Source organism: Gigantopelta aegis, chromosome 10 (genome assembly GCF_016097555.1).
Source record: "Gigantopelta aegis isolate Gae_Host chromosome 10, Gae_host_genome, whole genome shotgun sequence".
In the NCBI taxonomy this organism is placed as follows: Eukaryota; Metazoa; Mollusca; class Gastropoda; order Neomphalida; family Peltospiridae; genus Gigantopelta; species Gigantopelta aegis.
The window spans coordinates 28,025,058-28,049,521 of record NC_054708.1 but is presented as its reverse complement, the minus strand read 5'-3'; the positions used below and the strand labels follow the sequence as shown (position 1 = coordinate 28,049,521).

Here is a 24,464-nt window from a genome sequence, read left to right as displayed (position 1 = left end):
ATCAGTCTACAGGCTGGTAGGTAATGGGTTCGGATCCCAGTCGAGGCATGGGATTTTTAATCCAGATACCGACTCCAAACCCTGAGCGAGTGCTCCGCAAGGCTCAATGGGTAGGTATAAACCACTTGCACTGACTAGTGATCCATAATTGGTTAAACAAAGGCCATGGTTTGTGCTATCCTGCCTGTGGGAAGCGCAAATAAAAGATCCCTTGCTGCTAATCGGAAAGAGTAGCCCATGTAGTGGCGACAGCGGGTTTCCTCTCAAAATCTGTGTGGTCCGTAACCATATGTCTGACGCCATATAACCGTAAATAAAATGTGTTTTGGGTGCGTCGTTAAATAAAACATTTCTTTCTTTCTTTCATACTGAAGTGCTTCTCATAAGTAATATTTCCATGCCATCTCGTTAAATACCCAATAGAAATAGAATACGCTTAAATTATTTCATATTATATGAATCATACAGTTGCACAAATTAAACAACATAATAAGTACATATTATATAATGGTTACATCAGATATAGAATATCAAGTGGTAGATAAATTATTATAAATAATATATAGGATACATACATTTTTGACCTTTCCCTGTTTAGGAACAACGCAAACTTTAATTGATTATTCAAATTGATCACGTTTGCATATGGATAATGTTAAAAAAATATATGCTACACAGTTTAATTAAAACTTCCTTAATTTGGAATAGAGCAAAACCACGAAAACTGGTTCAAAACAACCACTATTCCTAAGTGAGCATGCAATGACTGCACATATATACACACACTTAAAATGACCCTTCTCGTTTAGGAATAAAGCGAATTAGGTTCAAAACGACCACGATTCCAAAGTATGAGACTATATTCCATAGCAGAATGATATACCTGAAGTGGACAACATTTGCAATGGTACTAAATAACCGTGGTCCGAATAACTCTGGCACGAAACAACCAAATTAGATGGCCTCAGACCACAATTAATTTCGCTATATGTTTCTATATAGCCTTAGTGGCTATAACATTTTTATTAATATCAGCAGGCCCGTGAGGTTTTGTATGTACCTTTGCCTGCATGGGGGACACATACCCTGAAAAGGACAACCCCTGTTGTCCAGCTCTTTCTCCCAGCATATTGGTTTAAACAGACACACCCTCTAAACCAGACCGGAGTACACCCATTTTACACAAAAAGCACTACTTTTGCATGGGCCAGAATTACCACAAACAAGTCTTCAATGTCAGCAAGTTACACATGTTTACAAACTACATGATATCCCCTGTCACTTCAGTCAAACAGTTGCCACTTCATAGCTGTCTGCCATGAAATAATCACAGTCAAACAGCAGACTACTTGCGCGGTGAAACTTCCGGATTTTCGACAACCAAATGGGAAGATAACTGTAATCTGAGGCCAGATACGAAATTACCATGGTACAAAGTGGCCAGCAACCTAATTCCGCGATACAATGTAGATCGTTATGCTTTTTTGATATTTGTTCTAAGTATCACTTAACTAGGTAACAATAATGCAAAAATAGTGCATACTACTTCTGTAGTAGTTTCGAAATGGAATAAACTGTTCCATTTTTCTTTGTTTTCTTTTTATTGCAAATATTACAGCGCATTGACATGGATCAGCTGTTTTGCACATTCACATTTGACAGGTAGACCTAGGACGATAGAGAAATAAACTTTATATTGCTGATTTGTAAGTGGACTTGCATATATTGTTAATATGCTATTCTTTTAATAATTTTTTGTTGATATTCCCACACTAATTACAGTGTGAATAGACTTGATTATATAAAAATCCGACTGTAAAGTGTGTCCCTGCACCCATTTCGTATTGCCACAAATATTTATAAAATCGGTTAATCTCAAGGCTTAACCCCAGTGCAGCTTTGTTAAGAATGTCCTATTATTCTAGTTTCTTGCTGTTAACTCCGAATTATTTACTTAAAATGTTTGTTTTGTTGTCATTTTGTTTTTAAAACTTGAAATGCTCGTTTGAGTTCATCTGTCACTGCTCAAAAACAACATCGAACATACAGGGATAACGATAACATGATGCATGTTGTTTATTGTTTTTGTTTTCAAAATAGTTGATCAGGTAAAGGTCACGACAGATACATTGCATTATTGGTTGTAATGAGTCGTATACACACTACAGGACTAGAAACTTGATGTATGAGATGCAAGCAGGTGTTTTTGGAGGATGTTTATGAAATAGAATGTCTCACTGGAATGGTATTCCATGTATTATTGATACATTTTATTAATATAAATTGAACAATTTATCTATATATTTTAGCATTGGTACTACCTACTGCTGAGTATCATTCAATATGACTGAGACGCTAACTGCTGCAAGTGTTACCATGGACACTGGGAATGGTGAAACTGTGAAGAATGGACATGTAAAATCTGATGTCAACATGGTGTCACAACCGCATATATATAAGAGGGAACCTCATCACAGGTAACTCCAGCACCCCCACCCTTTCCACCCTCACATAAAATCCATTGTTTTAAGGTCAAATGCTTTATTTATCTCTTTGAACAAAGTTTCATACTCTCCCGGAAAATATAAAAAAATTGCTTAAAGGTAGAGTCAACTCAAACAAGAGCCTTATGTGTTGGAAAGATGCATACCCGGACCACTAACACATACTGACACTTTAATAAATTAAAAACGCGTAATTTTAGAGTTACTAAAAAAACCCAGAGTTCGACAAATCTGCTAGCCCGACGCCCGTGGCTAGTGGTTTTTAAGTTCGGGCTAGTGAGAAACGCAAAACCACTAGCCCCCCCCCCCCTCCTCTCATCATCGCTCGATCGTGTTTTTTTTTCTTTCTTTCTTTTTCTCTCGGCTGAAATTTCGTTTAATAAATTTGATTGTGACGTTTGTCATCGAATAATATCAACAACGCAATCAGTATATAATAATAATCCACTTGAGCTAGGTCTGCAAATTGCAGTAACATGCTATCTCTACATCGTCACAGTTACAGCATGCATTGTTTACCTTTCCCTTTCAAGTTTCTGGCACAGGAAATAAAGTCTAATGACATGCGTGTTTTGATTGGTTAGACACGTCACGTGGTAGTTAATCTCGCACATATGTTTTAGGCTAAGAACTTGGAAATCACCAATCGCGACGACAGGTTAATCTCAATCAAGTAAACCCCAGCCTTGCTTTGAATTTCAGTGTTTGTTTTATTTACCTATTGATTTCTAATTTAACACTTCGCTAACATGTGGTTATCGGCAATCAGGAAAACAATTTACTTTAATGGTAACCGCATATGCAATGACTCGGCTTGGCCTATTACGTGTAGCGGTTTGGATAATACGTCACACCTGCTGATACAAGATAATACCTTTTTTGTTCATCAATTAACAACGGATTAGATGTTGCCGTTATATTCTTTTGATATCGGTCTGACACGGGATAATGCCCTGTATTTGGCATCACCGTTCCTGGCGACATAAATAGTAGGCCCTAAATATATAACCAACTACCAAATACACTGAACCATCTATTACCGTGTGTCACACTGTCGTACCCTCATTTAAATTTAATTATTTTGAAAGTGTTTTTAGATACCAACCAAGAGTTTGCTCAATTATTTTTCCCGGGGGGGGGGGGGGGGGGGGGGGGGGGCAAAAACGAAAACAGGACAATGACGATGGATCACACTTGACAAAAGACAAAACGTACAACACGACAAAAAACTGAAAGTTACAACATGATTTAAGTGTTTGTTTTATTTTACTGTTATACTCGTAAATGTGTAATGTTACAAAAATTATATAAAAATCCAGTTATAATTGATCAGGAATTTGGGCTAGTGCTTTATCTTGGTGGGCTAGTGGTTTTCACAAACCCACTAGCCCTGTGGCTAGTGACTTTTCAAAATATTTGTCATACTCTGAAAAACCATGATTATTCCTGCTAACTGGGGGCAGCCATTTTATTTTGTTTTTGTGACGTCCAGTGGTATAGCTTGGGGCGAAGTGATGTCGGCTCCGTCCATCTCCTCTATGCACAGTGTAAACAAACGCTCCAATTTACGACAAGGCGCTTCGCTTTCATCAACATGACTTGTAAAACAACATAAATTACTTGATAGTATAATAAACTATTTAACTAAATATATTTCAATTTGCATCAATAGAACGAAATGGAGTTATAGTATTTTTCATTTTTTTTAAATCCAAAGAAAAAATGCATATTATTAGGCCTATTGGTAGGGTACGTTCGAGCAAAAACGACCACTCAGATACCCAAGTGATACTTTTCTTTTCTTTGGGACGACGTAATTGGTCACTTATACAAGTAATAAATGATATGTATATCAAATACTATTAATGAAACACTGTTAGTTTATGAAATCAATGATATTTACTTGTTTTAAGTGTTTTTATTATCAAAATAAGTGCATAAAATCCTAATTAATTGAACTGTCATGTAAAAAAAACATTCTCATACAATATTCATATATTAATATACTTTTATAACCAGTGACCATACTGTCAACAACATTGTTTATCCTGATGTTGCTAAGTCTGGTGATTTTTGTCTTACCTTTACAATACATGTACAAACTAAAAAGATGAAGTATACATGTAGGTATAACTTTTTCGTTGGCTGCGGCATCAACTTTTGCATTTAGCTCAACATTGATTGTACAAATGTGGCTACATTTCTCATAAATCACATGTTCCGCATCAGTAAAGCTTCATTTATAGTTCTGCCTATGAATGTTCACCTCAGTGCATGTCAAAATTTCTTTTTCAACTTTTTTTTAGCATCACATTGTATTTGAACAATGGTCAGGTCATAGGGCTTTACGTGCACATTCAGAGCAAGCTGTTGTAGCGCACGCTATTTGAACAATTCTCTGACACAGTATTTATTGTATGTGTACACCAGTTTGGATTCACAAAATGGAACATTTGGTATATTCTTTAAATTGGTGGATTATTTGTAATTCATTGTTTGGTCAAAACAAAGAAGCATAGAATTAATTGATAATGGTATATTTGTATAGATCTACATAAATCCATGTTAAAATTACAGTCTCTGGTTACCATATTATAACATGTACAAATATGAAATACAAGCTCAAATGCACTTTTAAAAAACTTGTGTGTGTTCGCTATGAACGGAGATCGTCAAAAGTATACGCTTGATTCGTCGCCTGTGCCGCCATAGCTCGGCAAAGCACAAACGACAGCCTGTTATCAGTTTCAGTTAATACGTGCGTTTGCCGATTTCAAATTGTAGGGTTCATCTCAAAAAATTAAAAGAGAAATACGGAGGATATGGTACAACAGTCTTTCGTTAAACCGGTTTGATCTTGACAATGTATTATCGACAATCGTACTTTCCTATTTCAGAATTAATATTTTATAAAGTGTTAGTAGAACTTTCAAAGTTTAGTTTGTATACTAGACTAGTAACACATTAATCATGTATATATTTTTAAAATAAAATATACTAAAATAGACAATGAATGTTTTCACTTCTTAATTTTAAGTGTTAAAATCGATAAATTCAAATAAATATTCTTTCGTTTGGAATGGGTAAAGTTAGGGGAGGGGTGTTTAACGACATCAAAGTTAGAAAAAATTGATTTAATAATCATCCAATGCCATACATCCGTATATAAAATGTGTTGAGTGTGTTGTTAAATAAAACCTATCCTTCCTTCCATCTGCTGTTGGATGTCTAACATTTGGTAATTTTGACATATAATTTTACAGAGGAATCGGGTGCATGTGCAAGGGGAGGGTATTGGACATCAAAACCCTTACTTGCCCAAGCTTAAAAAGAATTGAAATGTATTTTCTGGGGGAGCATGGCCCCATATAAACTTCGCTCAACACAGTCTATAACCCCAAACCCACTACATTTGTTTTTAGCAAGGGATCGTTTATATGTACCATCCCACAGACAGGATATCACATACCATGGTCTTTTATATACCCACAGATGGGGATTGATCCTAGACTGACCGCGCATTTCCAAAAAACACCTTTCTAAGTAATGAATAAAAATAACATATAGTCTTGAAAAATGTTACGTAAATCGAACACAGTACCCTCTTCCTCTACCCCTAGAGCGTTACATAATTAGTAACACCCCGTTACATGTAACGCATATGCCAACAGCTGGCCACTGTCAAAATTTCAAGGCAAATCCCCCACCCACCAACACCTGGAAAGACGTACCATATCTCTATGGATATAAATATGTTTTGGAGATATGAGACGACCCCTCAATCAAGACAGTTGAATTTGTTAAAAAAATTGCGAAATCTCACATGATCTCTTGTTGGGGAATTCCACACTTGTGATAAGCCAATGAAAACCGAGATTGGTAGGAGCCCGTCAAAAGTGTCCCACTTTCGAAATACTGGCTTTGTTTTTGACCTGGATAAGCCAGCGTAGTGTAACCAATGCGGAGTGCGGCGTCATATATGCATCAAACGTAATTGGATTTTCTGTTCTATATGCTTAAATAATAAAAATATTCCGGATACTGCCGCTTTAAATATTCTAATATGCTAGCTCCTCCGAACGTTCAGTTTCTCAAGTTTCTGATTCTTGATGGTGAGAGCAAAAATATTACAAAATAAATTAATTACTTTTAGGTACATGTGCATTATCTAGTCAGTTTTGCCAATTTCTCTATATAGAGAGATTTAATACATTTTTAATCTTTACTCAATTTAACATGCTATTTTGAATGTCACGTCCTGGCTCAATGTCACGTCCAGGCTCAAAGTTTGAGGTGCTTATTTTAATCATTTAATACAACCAGTCATCATTATACCTTTTATTTATACTTGGAACATTGAAAATAAGGAGAATTAACAAGGATTTTTATTTATGAAAAATAGTTTTAAAATAAAACTAACTTTTATATGTCAAATCAGCCAGGACGTGACATTATATATTTTGAAAAATAATTTAATATGCTAATTACGATATGAAAGAAAGGAAAGTAGTATTTTCATATGCAGTATATTTTAGATATGATGTCCTGATACCTAATTTTTAAATTTAACATAACAGTAATGAAATATTACAAAAAAACAAATGTCACGTCCTGGCTTACAAAAATAATTTTTTCAAATAAAACCGTCATTAAAACCCATAAAAATAGTAAATTGGCAATAAAAGTATATTTGTATGTGCTTACGGGTGTTAACTTTAAGCTATAATAAAAACTTTGTTTAACAGATCATTTTGAAATTTCCACACCCATGGACCAAATACCATGGAATGACCCTTCTTCAGTTCGAAGACTATAATTCCTGACGTGATACGTTAGGTATTACGAAACCACCAGCTCACCAGAGGGCGTATTCACTGGGATGGTACAAAATGGCTGCGCCCTTTATATAATAGCCGTCACATTTAACTGTTTTATTAATTAACTATACGATTATACTTGTTAATATTAAGCAATAATGTGCATTATACATGTATATCATTGAACATGCATACCAGGCCAAATGCCTTAATTGTCCCCTCCTTTAATATACTTTTTAACGGGAAATTTCGACTCCCGAATCACTCTATACATATGCAATTGTTTTAATAGTTCGTAATTAACTGGACAAACAAAATGCTATTGATTAAAGAATAATTAAGCAAACAACAATAGTTAGTTTAAGTATCTGCAGGGCTTCTAGAATTCTTATAAAATCCACTAGCCATGGAATCAGTAATTTTGAGAATTTACTAGCTACAATTATAAATTCTCTAACCCTACTTTACTTCAAGTAAATACAATTTTACTAATAGTAATAATCATGCAGATACATGTATGTCACCTAAACAGGGAGATAGAGCTTAAAAACACTGAAATTTGGGTGGGAATTGGGGCAGGATATTCATATTTACAAAATAGACTAAAATGCAACATTTGACAACTATTTTCACTAGCTTGTCGGGCATGGCAGTAGTAGTTATTTACTTGCCCAACATTAAATATCACTAGTCATGGAAGTGGGGCTACCATAACAGGGCTGCAAAAAGTACTCGCCTGGTTGCCAAATGAGAGTTAAAATTCTGACGGTCAAGTTAAAAAATGCAACTACCAGTCTGACGGGCGATCTGTCTTTTTCTGACTGACGAATTTAATTTGTTATATACATATTTTGTTCTTGCATTAAATTTGTGGTATTTTCTGAATAGATTGTTCTGTTTAAAAAATTTCAGGATGTCACTTGAATTTTGTAAATCTATATTTTAAAAATTTGAAAAACTTAGTATTTATCAGAGTATTTCAACATTTATTGATTTGTCAGTCGCGGTTTGGGTCTTGTTTTCGTTTGCTACATGATGTTGATCACTTAGCAATTGTCCTTAATTTTTTGTTATTAAAAAAAAAGAAGAGAAAAATATGTATATATCATTTGAAGTGAACAATAATATTGGGCTAGTCTGCCGGGCTAGTACATTTTAGTTGGTTCTGGTCTGGCGGGCTAGTGAAATATTTTCCATTTCTCCCCTGCCATAAGCTAGAAGCTTGGTCTGTAAGCAGCTTAAAGTTTGATGCTACTTACAAAAGCAGGTCTCAAAATTAAAACATTTTTAAGTTACACTGTATGCCTAACATTCTAATTTTAGAAGCACAATTAAAGAGACAATCCTGAGTTTGATGCTAATATAATTTTAATTTTAATGACAATTTAAATGATACCTTCATTTTTAAGATACGTGAGTGTGATAGTGCACGTACTAGGGGTGTAACAAATACACATGGTGGTGAATATAATACATATGAATATGAGGTGACGAATATGAATATAAAAGTGAAAAGGTTTTGCAGAAAGGAAGAACAATATTTTTTAAAAGGTAAAAACTGATTAATAATGGGCGTTTTTTGACAGAAGTGAAATCAAGGTAAATATAGGGTACGACTGTCAAGTTGAATTGGTTGAATAAAAAACGATTGGTCTATGCGCTTGGTCGAATAATACAAGACCGATTTGGGCATTAATATATATATCAAAACAATCAAATCGGTATTGTGTTTTAGGTTAGTGTGAATTAGAGACATAAATTGTACAGTTTGCATTGCATATATGTATTTGTGTATTCGGTTCAGCTAGTGACGAATACGAATGCAACTACAATATAGATCGCTGTTCGTTGCACTGAATATTCAAGTATATATCTTTACACCCCTATAGCACGTACAGCACACATAATTTCAACCCGACGAAACAGAAAAACAATCCATGTTGCACTCAGCATGCACATAGAATAATTTTGTATGTTTTGTTGGCACTATATATATATATATATATATACATACATATATATATATAATTTACAAAATGAGCAGTTTTCATACCTTATGAAGTTATGTAGCTGATAGCAGTCCATTAAAATTTTAAAATGTCGTGAAATTTCCATGCAAGCTTTCAATATATATGACTTGTAGATCACTTTACTTTGATAGCAAATCGAAAAATATAGGTTTAATAGACAACTTCAAAGACATACACCAGTAAAAATCCAATCAGAACATCTTTGCCTACACTCTTACACTCAGACTACACTAATGAACTAAACTGAACATACATGTAAGTCATTACATTTACCAATTTACTTCATATATTAATAATGCTTGGTTTTCACTTGCCTTAAATAGCATTTTGAAGAGAGATTTTTCACTCACCTGGGTTTTTCAAAAACTAAGGCTTGTAAAATTACATATGAAATGCATTTTCGTGTTTCGAATATCAGTGTTTCTGATCTCTTGATTGTTTCAATAAACTAAAACTAAATTTTACCTCCAATACCTTTGTACCGGCCTCAGGTGGCGTCGTGATTAGGCCATCGGTCTACAGGCTGGTAGTTACTGGGTTTGGATCCCAGTCGAGGCATGGGATTTTTAATCCAGATACGGACTCCAAACCCTGAGTGAGTGCTCTGCAAGACTCACTGGGTAGGTGTAAACCACTTGCACTGACCAGTGATCCATAACTGGTTCAACAAAGGCCATGGTTTGTGCTATCCTGTCTGTGGGAAGCGCAAATAAAAGATCCCTTGCTGCTAATCGAAAAGAGTAGCCCATGAAGTGGCGACAGCGGGTTTCCTCTCAAAATCTGTGTGGTCCTTAACCACATGTCTGACGCCATATAACCGTAAATAAAATGTGTTGAGTGCGTCGTTAAATAAAGCATTTCTTTCTTTCTTTCCAATACCTAAGTTGTATTTACAACAAATATCTACATGTACATTATTATGTATTGGTAAGTAAAGTAGGGGTGCAACAATACGGTCAAAACCGTATTGCGATATAAGAAACCGTATTGCAATATGTATTGCAATATAGTTGATATTATTTAAATTTAATGTTTATGGATGTTTTTTTTAAATGAAAGCAGAATGCATAAACTTATTAATGATCTTTATTAGTTTCAGCTGTCAGGCTAAACCCATCATTACAAACATCAAACACGTCGACGTTTCTTTGATGGTCAGTTGCTTAATAATTGTTGCACGCGTTTTTTGTGAATAAAACTTGACATAGCTAGTTTGAGTTAAATAAGTAATACTAAGTATATAAATCGAAATATTTGTAATATTCATTCCATCATAGACCTAAATGATTATATAAACCACGACATTTATTAGTTGCATAATGTTCTTGGTCATTTTTATTTTTTAACAAAATACTAGTCTACTAGAACACCAGTGTGACGGTGTCAAACTGTTTTTAAATTGTCACATTTGGAAATCCTTGCTATCGGGTTTTTCCGTTGCTGCTCGCTTGACACGGAAATGTACGTATTGAATCGCAATATTTCGGCAGATCGACCGAACCAGAGGTTATTGGCCGAGTTGTTTTGAACGATCGGCCGAAGTATTCCGATTTCAGTGAAAAACAGCGATGTGTGATTCTCACTTGTTGTTTTATTTCTTTGAAGATGATAGCCGTAGCCGTATTCCAACGTAAATGAACAATGAATGATAATGAGTAAGTAACAAAACATTTATTTGTAATTATCGTTAACTGGTTATTTTCATTGGACTTCTGACACGTTTTGTTTAGAAGTTAGAACCAGGTATAACCGACCTATCACTTTGTATGCCAACAAGTAAGCCGACTACGCTTGAAGTGATTGTTACATTTCCTGTCATCACTAATTAATAAAATCATGTGGTTTTTGTTTGTTTGTTTGCCTATTTCAAGTCAAATAAGATACGAGGAAAAAAATAGCGTATAAAAATCGCGATACGCAAAACTGTACCGCGGTTCGTATCGAGCTGATCAATTATCGCGGTATACCGGTTTATCGTTGCAGCACTAAAGTAAAGTGAAGTTTTAGCCATGCTACACACATTAGGATGACCAGAAACACATTGAATATACAGGCACCAATTATTCTAAACAATTTGTTTGATTTTGATATGTAATTTTAGTTTTTAAAACAGCTCTGTTTATCAAAGACATACATAGAGGTTATTACCAGAGTGTTTTTCGGTATCGCCAGAGGCTCGCATAATACATTATTTTTATTCCTAATATACATGTATGATATTGACGATACCGAAATACACGAGGGTAATAATCTCTTTATCATATAAGCTCAAGCTTAATACAACATGTTTTTGTAAACTGTACACACAACTTTTAATTCCAGTCCGCCATTACTAGATATTCAAATGACGTAAGAATATGTGGCGTGGTGTATTTTTGAATGGAAATGATGTCAAACTCGAATTATGTCATTTTGGATGTCCTTACATCAAAATAAAGTTATGCCTAACATTTTTAGTTTTCTGAACACTGGGCAGCTTTCAGTGTCAAATTGCCATTGAAATGTGTTTATTTGATGACTATGAATGCATACGTCAATTATGGATTGTCACTCAAGTACGTTTGCTTAAATGTCAATAAACCTAGTGCCGAGACCTCGACTAATTTACATCTAATTTGCATAGTTATCAAATTCTTAAAGTACATATATGTGATCTGAAAAATATCATATACTTTGATTGCACTGAAAATGTAAGATATTATATGATAAATGTATTTATCCCATAACTTACCCGGAGCAGGATTTAGCTCAGTTGGTTGAGTGATTGCTGGAGATGCTTGCATCGCAGGATCGAACCACCTATATAAAAGATCCCTTGCTGCATTAAGAAAAATGTAGCAGATTTGTTTTGATGACTACGAGTCAGAATTACCAAATGTTTGACATCCAATAGCTGATGATTAATTAATAATGTGCTCTAGTGGTGTCATTAAACAAAACAAACTTTTCATAACAAGTACCCATGATATCCATCTCATAAGCCCATGTGATAATTTAGTGTATTAACCCGGTTAATAATGGTATGCAAATTTAAAGGTATATATATATATATTCATAACATTTAGTTGAAGTGCGTGACATCCAAGTAATATTTGTGCTAATCGTGATGACGTCATATTACCGATGGAGGCTACTTTAATACTGTAATTTACTAAATATTGCATGAAAATGTTATTTTAAAAGTGTTGTAGGATAAACAGAATTCGCTACTCATAATTTTTAACATGTAAAATATTAACCTTGCAGAGCCTTGACATATACCAATTAACATAGACTCAGTTAAAATGTTCCATATTAAAAAACACTTGTGCAAATCCACTATGTATAATTGCAGAAAACTCTGGACAGTCCCTTTAATTCTGTTACGTACACAAGTGCCTGCTACAACATTTTCAAGACACATGCCATGCATAACTAGAGAGTCCTTTGTCTTTCTATAATTGTCTAATACCGAATAAAATCCACCGACCATAGTGTTGATTACATGGATTTTCAAGTCAACAGGCATTTTTGAAATGTCAACATACCACTTGGTAATTAAATTCAGTCCTTAGTTTACTAACTGAAACAACATGTGTCACACACAGCTTATAATTAAGCATTCAGGTCAATGCTGAAAGCAATAATAATTTTAAAAACTGGAGTTTGGAGTAAGTTTATTATTGTTAATATCATTGAGTAATGGCTAGCAATGCAGTACAATTTATGTATGCTGCAGCTGGCATCGCAATAATATCTATACCCAGTTTTGGCTACTGTTAGCAAATTGCACACTATTTACAAAATTAATGGTGACAACTGTTGAAAGTCTTTTTGTCAGGTATTTCTGTTATGGCTTACTTATGAAAATGAACATTACTGTGCATAATTTCCCTATGGTTTGACTCAGATTATTTAGAGGGTGTATACTACCAAATCAAATCCCATAGACGACAATAGTAACATATGTGGCTAAAACTCCTACCTGCAACGTATCAACCGACATAAACGCCACGGATATAAATACTACCACCCCTTACACTTAAAGTGAATCAGAAAAAAATGGGGGTCAGGCTGCTCGTTTCTGAGATAACGGGTAGGGTCTATGACTACCCTAGTTTCGCACAAAATTCTAGTACTTTTTTTTTACAGGTACCCCATACATGTTTCAAGCACAAGGCTACTTGACACATTGGTACTAGATGAAATAAAATTGCAATTTTTTTTTACCCAGATGAAACTATTATTTTTTACAACCAACACACTCACATTTATAACCAATCACAGGACTTGTGGTGTTCACTTCTCTATCAAAAGTTTGGTGCACCTCGCACTTTGACCCAGCCGGAAGTTATTAGGTTTAGTACTACCTATACTGATAACATACATTTTTCAAAAAGTGTCCAGCTATGTGTCTTTATGACAACCAGGATCTGGTGTATTCTGACATAAACTGACAACCTCACTGAAGCTGTTGTTTCTACAGTGCAACCTAATATAATGTACACCTCAAAAAGCATATATATTGCATATAGTTTTGTACAAATGCAATATGTCATATTAAACAACAAAATGTTTTAAAATAAAACTCCTGAAGATATTTACTTTCAGTTGGGTGTGTGTACTCAGGTATATATGTAGAGACAACAAAGATAGTCAGAGTACCTCTACCCCTTTAAAGAATTCCATTAAAACACATGCACTTGATTGACCCCTAGATTATGAAGACCTTAACAGGCACATCAAAGAAATATCAGTATTAAAAAAATACACTGTCTGAGGAAGGAAACACAAACATGACTGTACCTGTATGAAGTAATGACTTAATGTCCTGAACATTAGTGTTGGGAGGAAATCCTGTATGCTGGGTGTGGGTGTCTTCAAGTTACCAGGTGTGGGAATTTGAAATCCATCGGCCATGCTGATTTTCATAATGAACCATCAAAACTATTGGCAGCCACCAATATTCCTGACTATATTTTATTTATAGCCTACTGTAGTTGGAGGTTTTAATAGTTGTGATATCTGGAATAATCATGCAGCTTTAACACATTTATTTTTGATTAATTACTGAAAAAAACTATTTTTAAATGACAAAATTACCCGAACATCTATTTTCTTGCATTAGTTTCTAATCCGGATGAATACAATATGTACATTAGATGTATTCCTACAATCTGTAATCCAGCATTTTATTTAGCTAGTAACATTAGGTAATACAGCTTTAACAATAAAATAAATTATCAACTTAATCCAAGGCAGATAATCAGATCTGAAAAAATTGGTTCTGAATCTAGTATAAACTCAAAATGCTTTTCATGAGAGCTAACTAAGTGATTATTAAAAAAGATCTGGAGATCTAAGTATATGTTTTAACAACCTTATTGTTATGTACAAATAAGAACAGAAGGCACAATAGTGACAACAAATTTAATTATGTTTTTGGTAAAGTTTTTCTTCAAATTTACTTTAAATTTTGCATAAAACTACAAATTTGTCTAAAATATAACTTAGCACCCTATAAATATGTCAAAATGACAATAAAAATCAACTTCTTTACAAATTTGAGTTTTCAGAATTTCATACATAAAAAATTAACAATGTTAATGGAAACTAAAGACATTAACCCACTATTGGCACATGCTATTTTTAATATAAAAATAAATTGCTATTAAAATCTTAGTTCAGGTTGCCTATATATAATACCATATTTAAGAGCAGTTGTATATGGCAAGTCAAGTACCATGTAAAAAGAAATTATTGAAATCTTTACAGTATGAATTATAGGCCAAAACCAACTTTTCTTCAGTGCTAACTTTGATTCAAACTCCATTCAGAGCCATGTACAGAGATTATTGTCAAGGTCAAGGTCATTGTGAACTTGCATGATCGAGTGATGGCTAATTTATCAACCAGTTAGTTTAATTAAATAAAATGACAAAATCATATTTTTTATTATGCACTGAATATGTGCTATAGGGTGTATACTACCAAATCAAATCCCATAGACGACAATAGTAACATATGTGGCTAAAACTCCTACCTGCAACGTATCAACCGACATAAACGCCACGGATATAAATACTACCACCCTTTACACTTAAAGTGAATGAGAAAAAAATGGGGGTCAAGCTGCTCGTTTCTGAGATAACGGGTAGCGTCTATGACTACCCTAGTTTCGCACAAAATTCGAGTACTTTTTTTTACAGGTACCCCATACATGTTTCAAGCACAAGGCTACTTGACACATTGGTACTAGATGAAATAAAATTGCACATTTCTTTTACCCAGATAAAACTATTATTTTTTACAACCAACACACTCACATTTATAACCAATCACAGGACTTGTGGTGTTCACTTCTCTATCAAAAGTTCGGTGCACCTCGCACTTTGACCCAGCCGGAAGTTATTTGGTTTAGTACTACCTAGAGCTGCAGATTGAGGAAATTGTATGGTTATTAACTGAAGTGTTCCAAATGATCGGTCAAGGTATTTTGAGTGTAATTAATTCGACTTCAGGAAAAGATGGTAGGCAGTCCTAGCTAGTTCAGGCAGGGGTACTGATTATAAATGGTTCACATGATTCTTATACATGATTGTGTTGTTGGTTAATTGTAGATGAAAGCTGTACTTGTATCAAATGTAAATAAATAAAAAAGAATATTGTGCAGATAACAAAGTATATATTTACAGGCCTCTACATTGCAACCCTTTTTGGGGGGGGTGACTAAAACACTTTATACGGTCACATCAAAGCATATTAAAGCATGAGTTAAAAAGCAGAGGAAAATAATTGTATTTCTATTTACCACATATTTATAACAGCATAGATCAATTAATTTAAATACTATATTTTGTGTTTCGTATATAGGACATGCACACACAATTAATCACACACACACACAATTAATCACACACACACACACACACACACACACACACACACACACACACACACACACACACACATATACATATATGTGACTATGTTCATACATACATACATACATACCCTCAGATTTTATCGGTATTGAAGGTATGTAAACATGGCTCCTAATTTTGCTATTTGGCACCTAAAAAAGTGGAAGTAGGTGTCATCTGGCTCCTGGACAGAAAAGTAAACATAGAGGGCTGATTTATAATTGCCATTAACTGCTGTAATAACTTTATTAAATATGGTTATTTTAGCCTGTTTTGTTTTAGAACCAAGTATAATTAATCCATCAATTCCTCTCAGTTGGCAAGCTGACTTAGCTGTAGACATTATTGTTTGTTACATTTCGTGTCATCAGTAATTAATAAAGTACTCTTTATAGCTTTTATTAAATATGAAGTTACTTTTTAACAAGTGGGTCTGCTGTAGCATTGAAAATGATTTGGTCAGTACAGTTGATCTCTGCCCACCTGAACATATGCGTCCATGCATGCAATATTTCCACCAATTATTGTTAAATTTAGTTACATCTTTTAATTAAACAGAGCTCTGCAAATACCATGATCTAAAACATTCAGCTGATAAACACACCTCATCAGAAATATATTTTACAAAAAGGACAGTGGGTTAGTTGTTAGTGGTTAGTGAGAGAGAAGAGGGTGTAGTGGTCTTACACACCTACCCACTGAGTCGTTAAAACTCACTCTGGGTGGGAGCTGGTACTGAGCTGCGAGCCCTATACCTACCAGCCTCATGTCCGATGGCTTAACCATGACACCACCGAGGCCGGTTTCCCAATCCCATCAGACTGATGAAAAATCCTGGATAAATCCCTGGACCTACATGTATAGAAGAATCAGATAAATCTACCAGATATTTCTTCAATGAGTGAAAAAGAAACACAACAAAAAACGGGAAGCTTTATGACCTAGCTCTCACCTCCTCAAATAAAACCCCCCAACTGAGACCTCTCCAATGACACAATTCACACGGCTTCAAAAATATCCCATGGGTATTTCTTCCACATATAGTGTAACAAATGATTGTATTTCATTTGTTAGTACAGTGAAACCCGCTTAACTGCATACCCTAATTGCCCAATAAAAAAATGTTAATATCCGGGCTATGCTAAAAGCCTGGCCATAATAAATTCAAGGGAAGTAACTCTTGTAAACAAACCCGACAATTTTATTACGAAGTTACAAGTACATATGCATGTATAAAGAAAAACAAAACATCAATAAAACGTTTGTACATGTAATAAACAATGTATTTTACAGCTACATGGGGTTAATATATTGCTTGCACGTTTACTACTTGCTAAAAAAGTCATTTATTTTCTTCTGGCTGACTGAATTTCTAACAATTTCCTGAATATGTGTTTCGAATGCATAAAAAATGTCAGTTCAGCGCACCATGACACTCCAAATATCGTCTCAGTGCCTTTACTCCCATCAGTGCCCCGGATGCAGTAAGCACAGGTTCGTCGCTGTCATCGACATCATCATCATCATCGCTATCTTCTGGCACTTCAAGCTCACACGGTTTAGCCTGCAAAACATCGGCACAAATCTCCTCGTCGGCTCGCATTCCAAAACATTGAAGGTTATTGTCAACGTTCACATACGTGTCAAACTCTGATTGGTCGATTGCGTCTGGCGGTGTGATGTCACTCGACGTAGTTTCTTCGTTTCCACTGTTACAATCAGCTGATTGGAATCCGGCTTTCCGATAACAGTTCACTAATGTTTCTTTTTTCACTTGACCCCATGATTTGTTCAGTATATGTATTGCATCTAAAACCGTGATTTTCTTTACAAACGTTTTGACCTGTATGTCTTGACCACTGTCAATTTCCGTCAAAATGCTATTCACGATCTGTTGTCTGTAGAAATACTTCAGGTTGCGAATGATCCCTTGGTCACACGGCTGGATGCAATGATGTAGTGTTGGGAGGCAGGAAAATAAGTTTCAAGTTTTTTAGCTTTGCATCAGCATCAGCTGGGTGCGCAGAAAAGTTGTCGACAATTAAGACAATTTTTCTCTTTTCTTTTCGCATGTCTTTGTCCAAATCACAACACCACTGTCTAAATAAGATCCCTGTCATCCATGCATTTGCGTTGCTTTGATAATCAACAGGAATGTCTGTTACTCCACGAAAACAGCATGGGTTTTTACTTTTCCCGATCACCATTAAGCGTCTTTTATCTGTCCTAGACATGTTACAGGCGACGAGAGCCGTAATTCTTTCTTTCTGTTTTTTCCCACCACTTAATTTTTCACTTTTGTAAGTTAAGGTGCTCTCTGGAATTGCTCGGAAATATATTCCAGTCTCATCGGCATTGGACTGTACTCTTCAAGCAATTTTGGAAGTTGTCCTTTCACCCAATTGTCTGTGGCCGGCAAATCTGCATCTTTTTTCTCTCCATGAGCTTTTTTTGTAAACTATGCAGTTTCTTTCCTTCCATCTGCATAGCCACCCGTTCGTTGGTTTGAAATCAGGTTTATTCAGCGTTTCAGCCAGTTTCTTTGCTTTTTCTTCCACAATTGGTCCTGAAAGTGGAACATCGTGACTGCGAGCTTCTGTAAACCATGTTTTTAAAGCTGTTTGTACATCGGCATCTTTTCCGGTACAACGTCTTTTTCTGTCCGGATTTTCATTCCGTTCCCACTGCAAACAGATTTCGGATTTCTTTGCCGCTATGCGTGAAACCTGGGACTGTGAAATTCCCAAACGTCTAGCGATGTCAGATTGAGAAACATTTTTATCAAGCTCTTCGATAACACCTATTTTTTGGGAGAGAGACAAATCAGTTCGTTTTCGTTTCACACTCATTTTCGTAATGAATGCATTGCGTGCGTTGGGTCTAACACGTTCATTACACAGACTGCGCAACCGATATGATAGGTCTACTCATTATGTAAGTGTTGTTTGTTAAGTAATAAACATCTAATTTAAACAAGACACTTGAGCAGATAGGGAGATAACGATATCTATTGCATATGTTAGTTTCCCTCCTCACAATAAAGGTTTTAATTAATCGAGAGTGATCGCTTCCGCTACAGGTGTAAACAGTCGTGCCGGCTATTATACTTGCGGCAATGTATTCAGCATAATCACAATGTATTCAGCATGATCACGGTGCGGTCTTGGCTTAAAACAATACGACTTGTTATTCAAGGCCAGTTGGCAGATAAGCCACAAGTTAATCAATTAACTGTGTTTGGCACGTGGAATTCAGTGTTTTTGCTGTGACAATAAGCGGGATATGTTAATAACAGGTAGTCGATTATCCGGGTGTTTTTGTACAAGCGGCTATGTAAACGGAACGGTGCAGGGACTTCCTATGTTTATAGCAGGGCTATTCTATTAAGCGGTATGCAAATAAGTGGGTTGCACTGTAGCATAATATATTGCTTTTGACATTCAAGTTACACTGCAGTTCTTATTCATGTGTGACATCGGCTCAAGCATGGCAGCCCACTTTGGGGAAAGGCTTTTTCCTACAAGTTAGTAATTGTGTAAGAATGTGAACAATATATAATAAGGATGTGCAACTGTTACAATACCACAGAAAACAAATTTTATTAGAAGGATACATGTTAACTTATTAAAATGGCAGACAACAAAAATACACCAGGTTTGAGGTAAGATATTGTACTAAATCATTACACATGAAATGTGAGCTAATTTGTACTTGATTTTCAGTATATTCATACTTTTATTTAATTTAAAATATTCCCATTTAAACTATTATAGTTCTAGCTAGCTCTGAGTGAGCAAAACAATTCGCCAAATTGTCTATTAGACTTCTAATATTGAAGAAATTGTCAGTTATTTTCATAAAAATGTCAATTATTACTTGAAATTATAAACTAAACTAAAATTTGCCAACTGCTTTCAAAATTCGCAGTTGGCGAGTGCCAGAGCTAGCCCTGCTATATATGCCAAACGTATCTTCTATACAACATATGTATAATATATCACAGTGGATTTTTTGTTTGACTTACACTCAACTACAATATGCAGTTGAGTATATTGTATTTCATGTACACTTGAGTTTCCATTATCCACACTGATTTAAATAACAAACTGTCTGCAGTATTCAAAGCTACAGTGTTCCACACCGAAGTAGGATTAACTATAAAAAAAAAAAAAAAATCTGGTCATAGAATGTCAGTGATGCATTTGATATCATGTTTCTTGACGCAGTTCATGTGTATATTGAAAGAAATATTTTATTTAACGACACACTCAACATTCATGTGTATATTGATACCCCAGATCATGTACTTATATTGCAGAACAACTTTTAATATTAATGACCCTGGAACGCGCAGAGGGAGTGGAATGAATGAACGAATGAATGAATGAATGTTTAACGACACCCCAACACAAAAAATACATCTGCTATTGGGTGTCAAACTATGGTAATGCAAATAAATACAGTGATGATCAACATCAATATAAAAATTCAAGATTTAAACAAAAACAGTGTAAAGAACTGCAAAAACACAAATATCACAGATAGATACTGAATTTTACTCAAAACTTCAATTTTGTGCTGTATTGGCCATTCTCAAAGAGAATGTTACACCCCTGCACCACAGTGAGGTTACAGCACATGCAGGGGCGGAGGGAGTGGAGTGAAACTACTATTTCAATGTAACTAAAAATCCAATCATGTACCGTACATTTTAAAGAAAAAAAAGAAAGAAATGTTTTATTTAATGACATAATCAACACCTTTTGTGTACGGTTATATGGCATCAAACATATGGTTAAGGACCACACAGATATTGAGAGAGGAAACCCACTGTCGCCACTTCATGGGCTACTCTTTTCGATTTACAGCAAGGGTTCTTTTATATGTACCATCCTACAGACAGGGTAGTACATACCACGGCCTTTGATGTACCAGTCGTCGTGCACTGGCTGAACGAGAAATAGCCGAATGGGCCCACTGACTGGGATCGATCCCAAACCGACCGCGGATCAAGCGAGCGCTTTGCCACTGGGCTATGTCTCGCCCTACATTTTAAAGAAGCTGTATCTACATGTACAACATGTACTTCTGTTGATAGAGCACTCACATGAGATGTTTGCATCATAGGATCAAACCACCTCAGGTAATTAAGTACCCCATTCTCTGATTTGTTTTTCCTGTTCCAACCAATGCCCCACAACTAGTTTATCAATGGCAATGGTATGTGCTGTCCTGTCTGTGGAAAGTGTATATAGGTTAAAAGATCCTTTGCTGCTAATGGATAAATGTTGTGGGTTTCCTTTGTGTAACAAATTACCAAATGTTACCAGATGATTAATAAATCAATGTGCTCTAGTGGTGTCATTAAACCAAAACAAGCAAACATGTACATACAGTTTAGGCCTACATTGTACATATACAGGAGGTAATTTTAAGCAGAAACCATACAAACATTCCTGTGGGGAGGGGATACAAAGCACAATATTTTACACGAACCTGTCAATTATGCAAATTTAAATCCACATATACATGTACAGTGTACCTCCAAAATTGGTTACTAAGTTAATCTTTACGTTTTAAAATTAAGAAGTGCCAGAGATAGCCCTGGCTAGAATTTGGACACATCAGATATACACTGTATATGTGCTGTATCATTTAAATTTCATCAAGTTGTTTAAAATAACTTTGCAATGACCAAAAAGTACAGAAACGTACATTGTATAATAAATATATTAATATATATACACACTAAATAATCAGAGAATTTTAAACACATTTGAGAAAGTAACAACAATACTAATATTACCTAATATATGTACATGTATGTTTATTCTATCATTTTAGAATTTTTGTGAATAGAAGCCTTCACTTGGAGAAGATCAAATTCTATGGCTTTGATATGGACTACACATTAGCAGGTATATATTTAAAACTTAACTTCGTAGCTCTCAAAATGGCAAATGAATATCTTTAAGATTTTAGCTGTCATTAATTTAATAGCAAAATTAGAATTGAAATTTTTTCTTGGCAGATGTATATATTTCATAATACATTTGTCAAAAAAGCAAATAAAAGCCTCATCTTCCTAACCGTTAGTGTGTGTGCTCAAATGACGTCACGGATTGAGCCTTTTTAAGATGTCATACTAATAGTGGCACAATGTAAGGATCAAATGAGTTAATATTTTGTTCATAATATTTGTCTAATGTAAAATAGGCATTCTATTTGTAGGCCTATATTACACTTGCATGCCTCATTTCAAATTACATCTTGGCCCAGTTGTGTTTATATTTTGTGAAATTTTCATCTTGTCTGGATTTATTCATACGTTTTATGTTTTTCATGCTATTTTCAGTGTACAAATCTCCGCGGTACGAATCGATGAGTTTCAACCTGCTGAAAGAGCGGCTAGTTGATGTGGGCTACCCGGCCTCCATTCGAGAGTTTGAGTATGACCCTTCTTTTCCAGTGAGGTCGGTATCCTACATTGAGATACAACTTTATTTATCGTTGCTATCAGTATTAAGATTGTTAAAGAATATGCAATATTTAAACATAATTATAGGTTAATCTTATGAAATTCTGCTTATATGTGTGTTGTTTTGTTATGAAAGGTACTGTACAGGTAAGGGCGTTTTGTTCACAGAAGCTTTTAAAGGTACATATATTAATTATCCTGCATGTGTATATATAGAAAATAAACAAAGTTCTTAAAATCACTTATATCATAAAAATCATTAAAAATATGAATTAGTATAATTGCATGGAATACACCTTGGTAACAATAAACCATATTGGGATAAAAGATATAGCAGAATAAATAATATTGATGTGATATTGATTTTGTCTGTGATTAAAAAAACAAACTCCAGACATACCCCAAAACACATACACAGAAAACAACAACAATAACAACCACCCCAACAACAACCAAACACTGTTAAATGATGCTATGTACGACAGATGTGAAAAACATAGGATATGCTGAAGGCCTTAATTATTCTAGGAAGTACTCAGTGATAGTTGGGTGCAGTAGGTCATAGCATTGATACCCCTCATGAAACCAAATGGATTTTCTCCATACCATCCATTGCCCCACAATGTACAATGTAATTGTATGCCAAAGGCTGTGGTATGTACTGTTTTGTCAGGCAAAGTGCCTATAATGTATCCCTTGCTGGTATTTGGTACAATAAATTTCTCTGTCAGCAACAGGTTTCCTCTTTTAACTCCAGACGAAATTTTGCAATTATTATCATTTGTTAGACACCAAAATAGCTATTGTTTTGAAAAATGTGCTACGGTGTTACTAGTAACGGTCCATTTCTTTAACAAGTAACCATTAGTCAGCAATTAATATACAATGATCATGTATAAGATACATAAAGCTTCATCTGTTGTGTGCATATATACATGTAGTCTTGGTCCTACAGTGAATCCTGACTGTGGGAGGACTATCTTAAATTCTCTTCAACTGAATGCTCATAAATCATTACAAAATGAAATATTGTGTGTGTCACATCCGTATGTTAGTACAGTCAGAACTATGATCGTACTTAAACACACCTTCTGTTCTTCTTATGTACATAACACACCTTTCATTCTTACATGTATGGCCTACATGTCTTGTGTCAACAATGCCTCTGTGAGGTTGTACCATTTGACCCAGTGAAACAGTTTCTTGAGTAAACAATGGTGGCATTTTGCCAGTATGCTGTGTCATGCCCTGCCTATGAGAAAAATGCTGTATAGACTGTATAGTTGTTGCTCATTTATGAATATTTTTACCTAATAAATTATAAATTAAGTCTTGAAATGTATTTTCCACACATAATATGATAAATTTTAAAATCATATCATATGTTAGTGTTTTGTTGAAATTAAAAAAATTTTTTTTTTTTTTTTTAAATAGATAGTTACAATAAAAATGGTATGTGATGCACCCCCTCCCCCCATTCTACCCATCTCAATAGTACCACTTACCAAAACTGTCAAATATGTAGGCCCACTGGGTATATATATGTGCATGATAAGACCCCAAATATCTGTAGGTTAAGATATGATGAGGTGTCATGACAGTTTCTGCTGGGGTGTTGTTAAACATACATTCATTTATTCATTCATTCAGTTATTCAGTCATTCAGTCATTCATTCATTATAGTTCTAACATTCTTGTCCATTCCTATCACATACATAAGTGCTGGTAATCTA

The 24,464-nt window shown here is 34.8% G+C and overlaps 1 protein-coding gene across 3 annotated transcripts in view; it reads left to right on the top strand.

Annotated features, from left to right (window-relative positions):
* Positions 1–1,642: 1,642 nt before the first annotated feature.
* The window catches only part of LOC121382798 (cytosolic purine 5'-nucleotidase-like), a 57,416-nt gene continuing 34,594 nt past the window's right edge, over positions 1,643–24,464 (top strand). Inside the window, exons 1-4 of one of the 3 annotated variants that reach the window (XM_041512412.1) lie at positions 1,643–1,706; positions 2,310–2,477; positions 22,098–22,171; positions 22,609–22,726. In XM_041512412.1, the coding sequence (XP_041368346.1) occupies positions 2,344–2,477; positions 22,098–22,171; positions 22,609–22,726 (326 nt within the window). In that variant the 5' untranslated portion in view covers positions 1,643–1,706; positions 2,310–2,343. Of the gene's footprint in view, positions 1,707–2,309; positions 2,478–17,465; positions 19,915–22,097; positions 22,172–22,608; positions 22,727–24,464 lie in introns of those variants that run through there. The other 2 variants (XM_041512413.1, XM_041512415.1) reach the window with 2 other exon arrangements.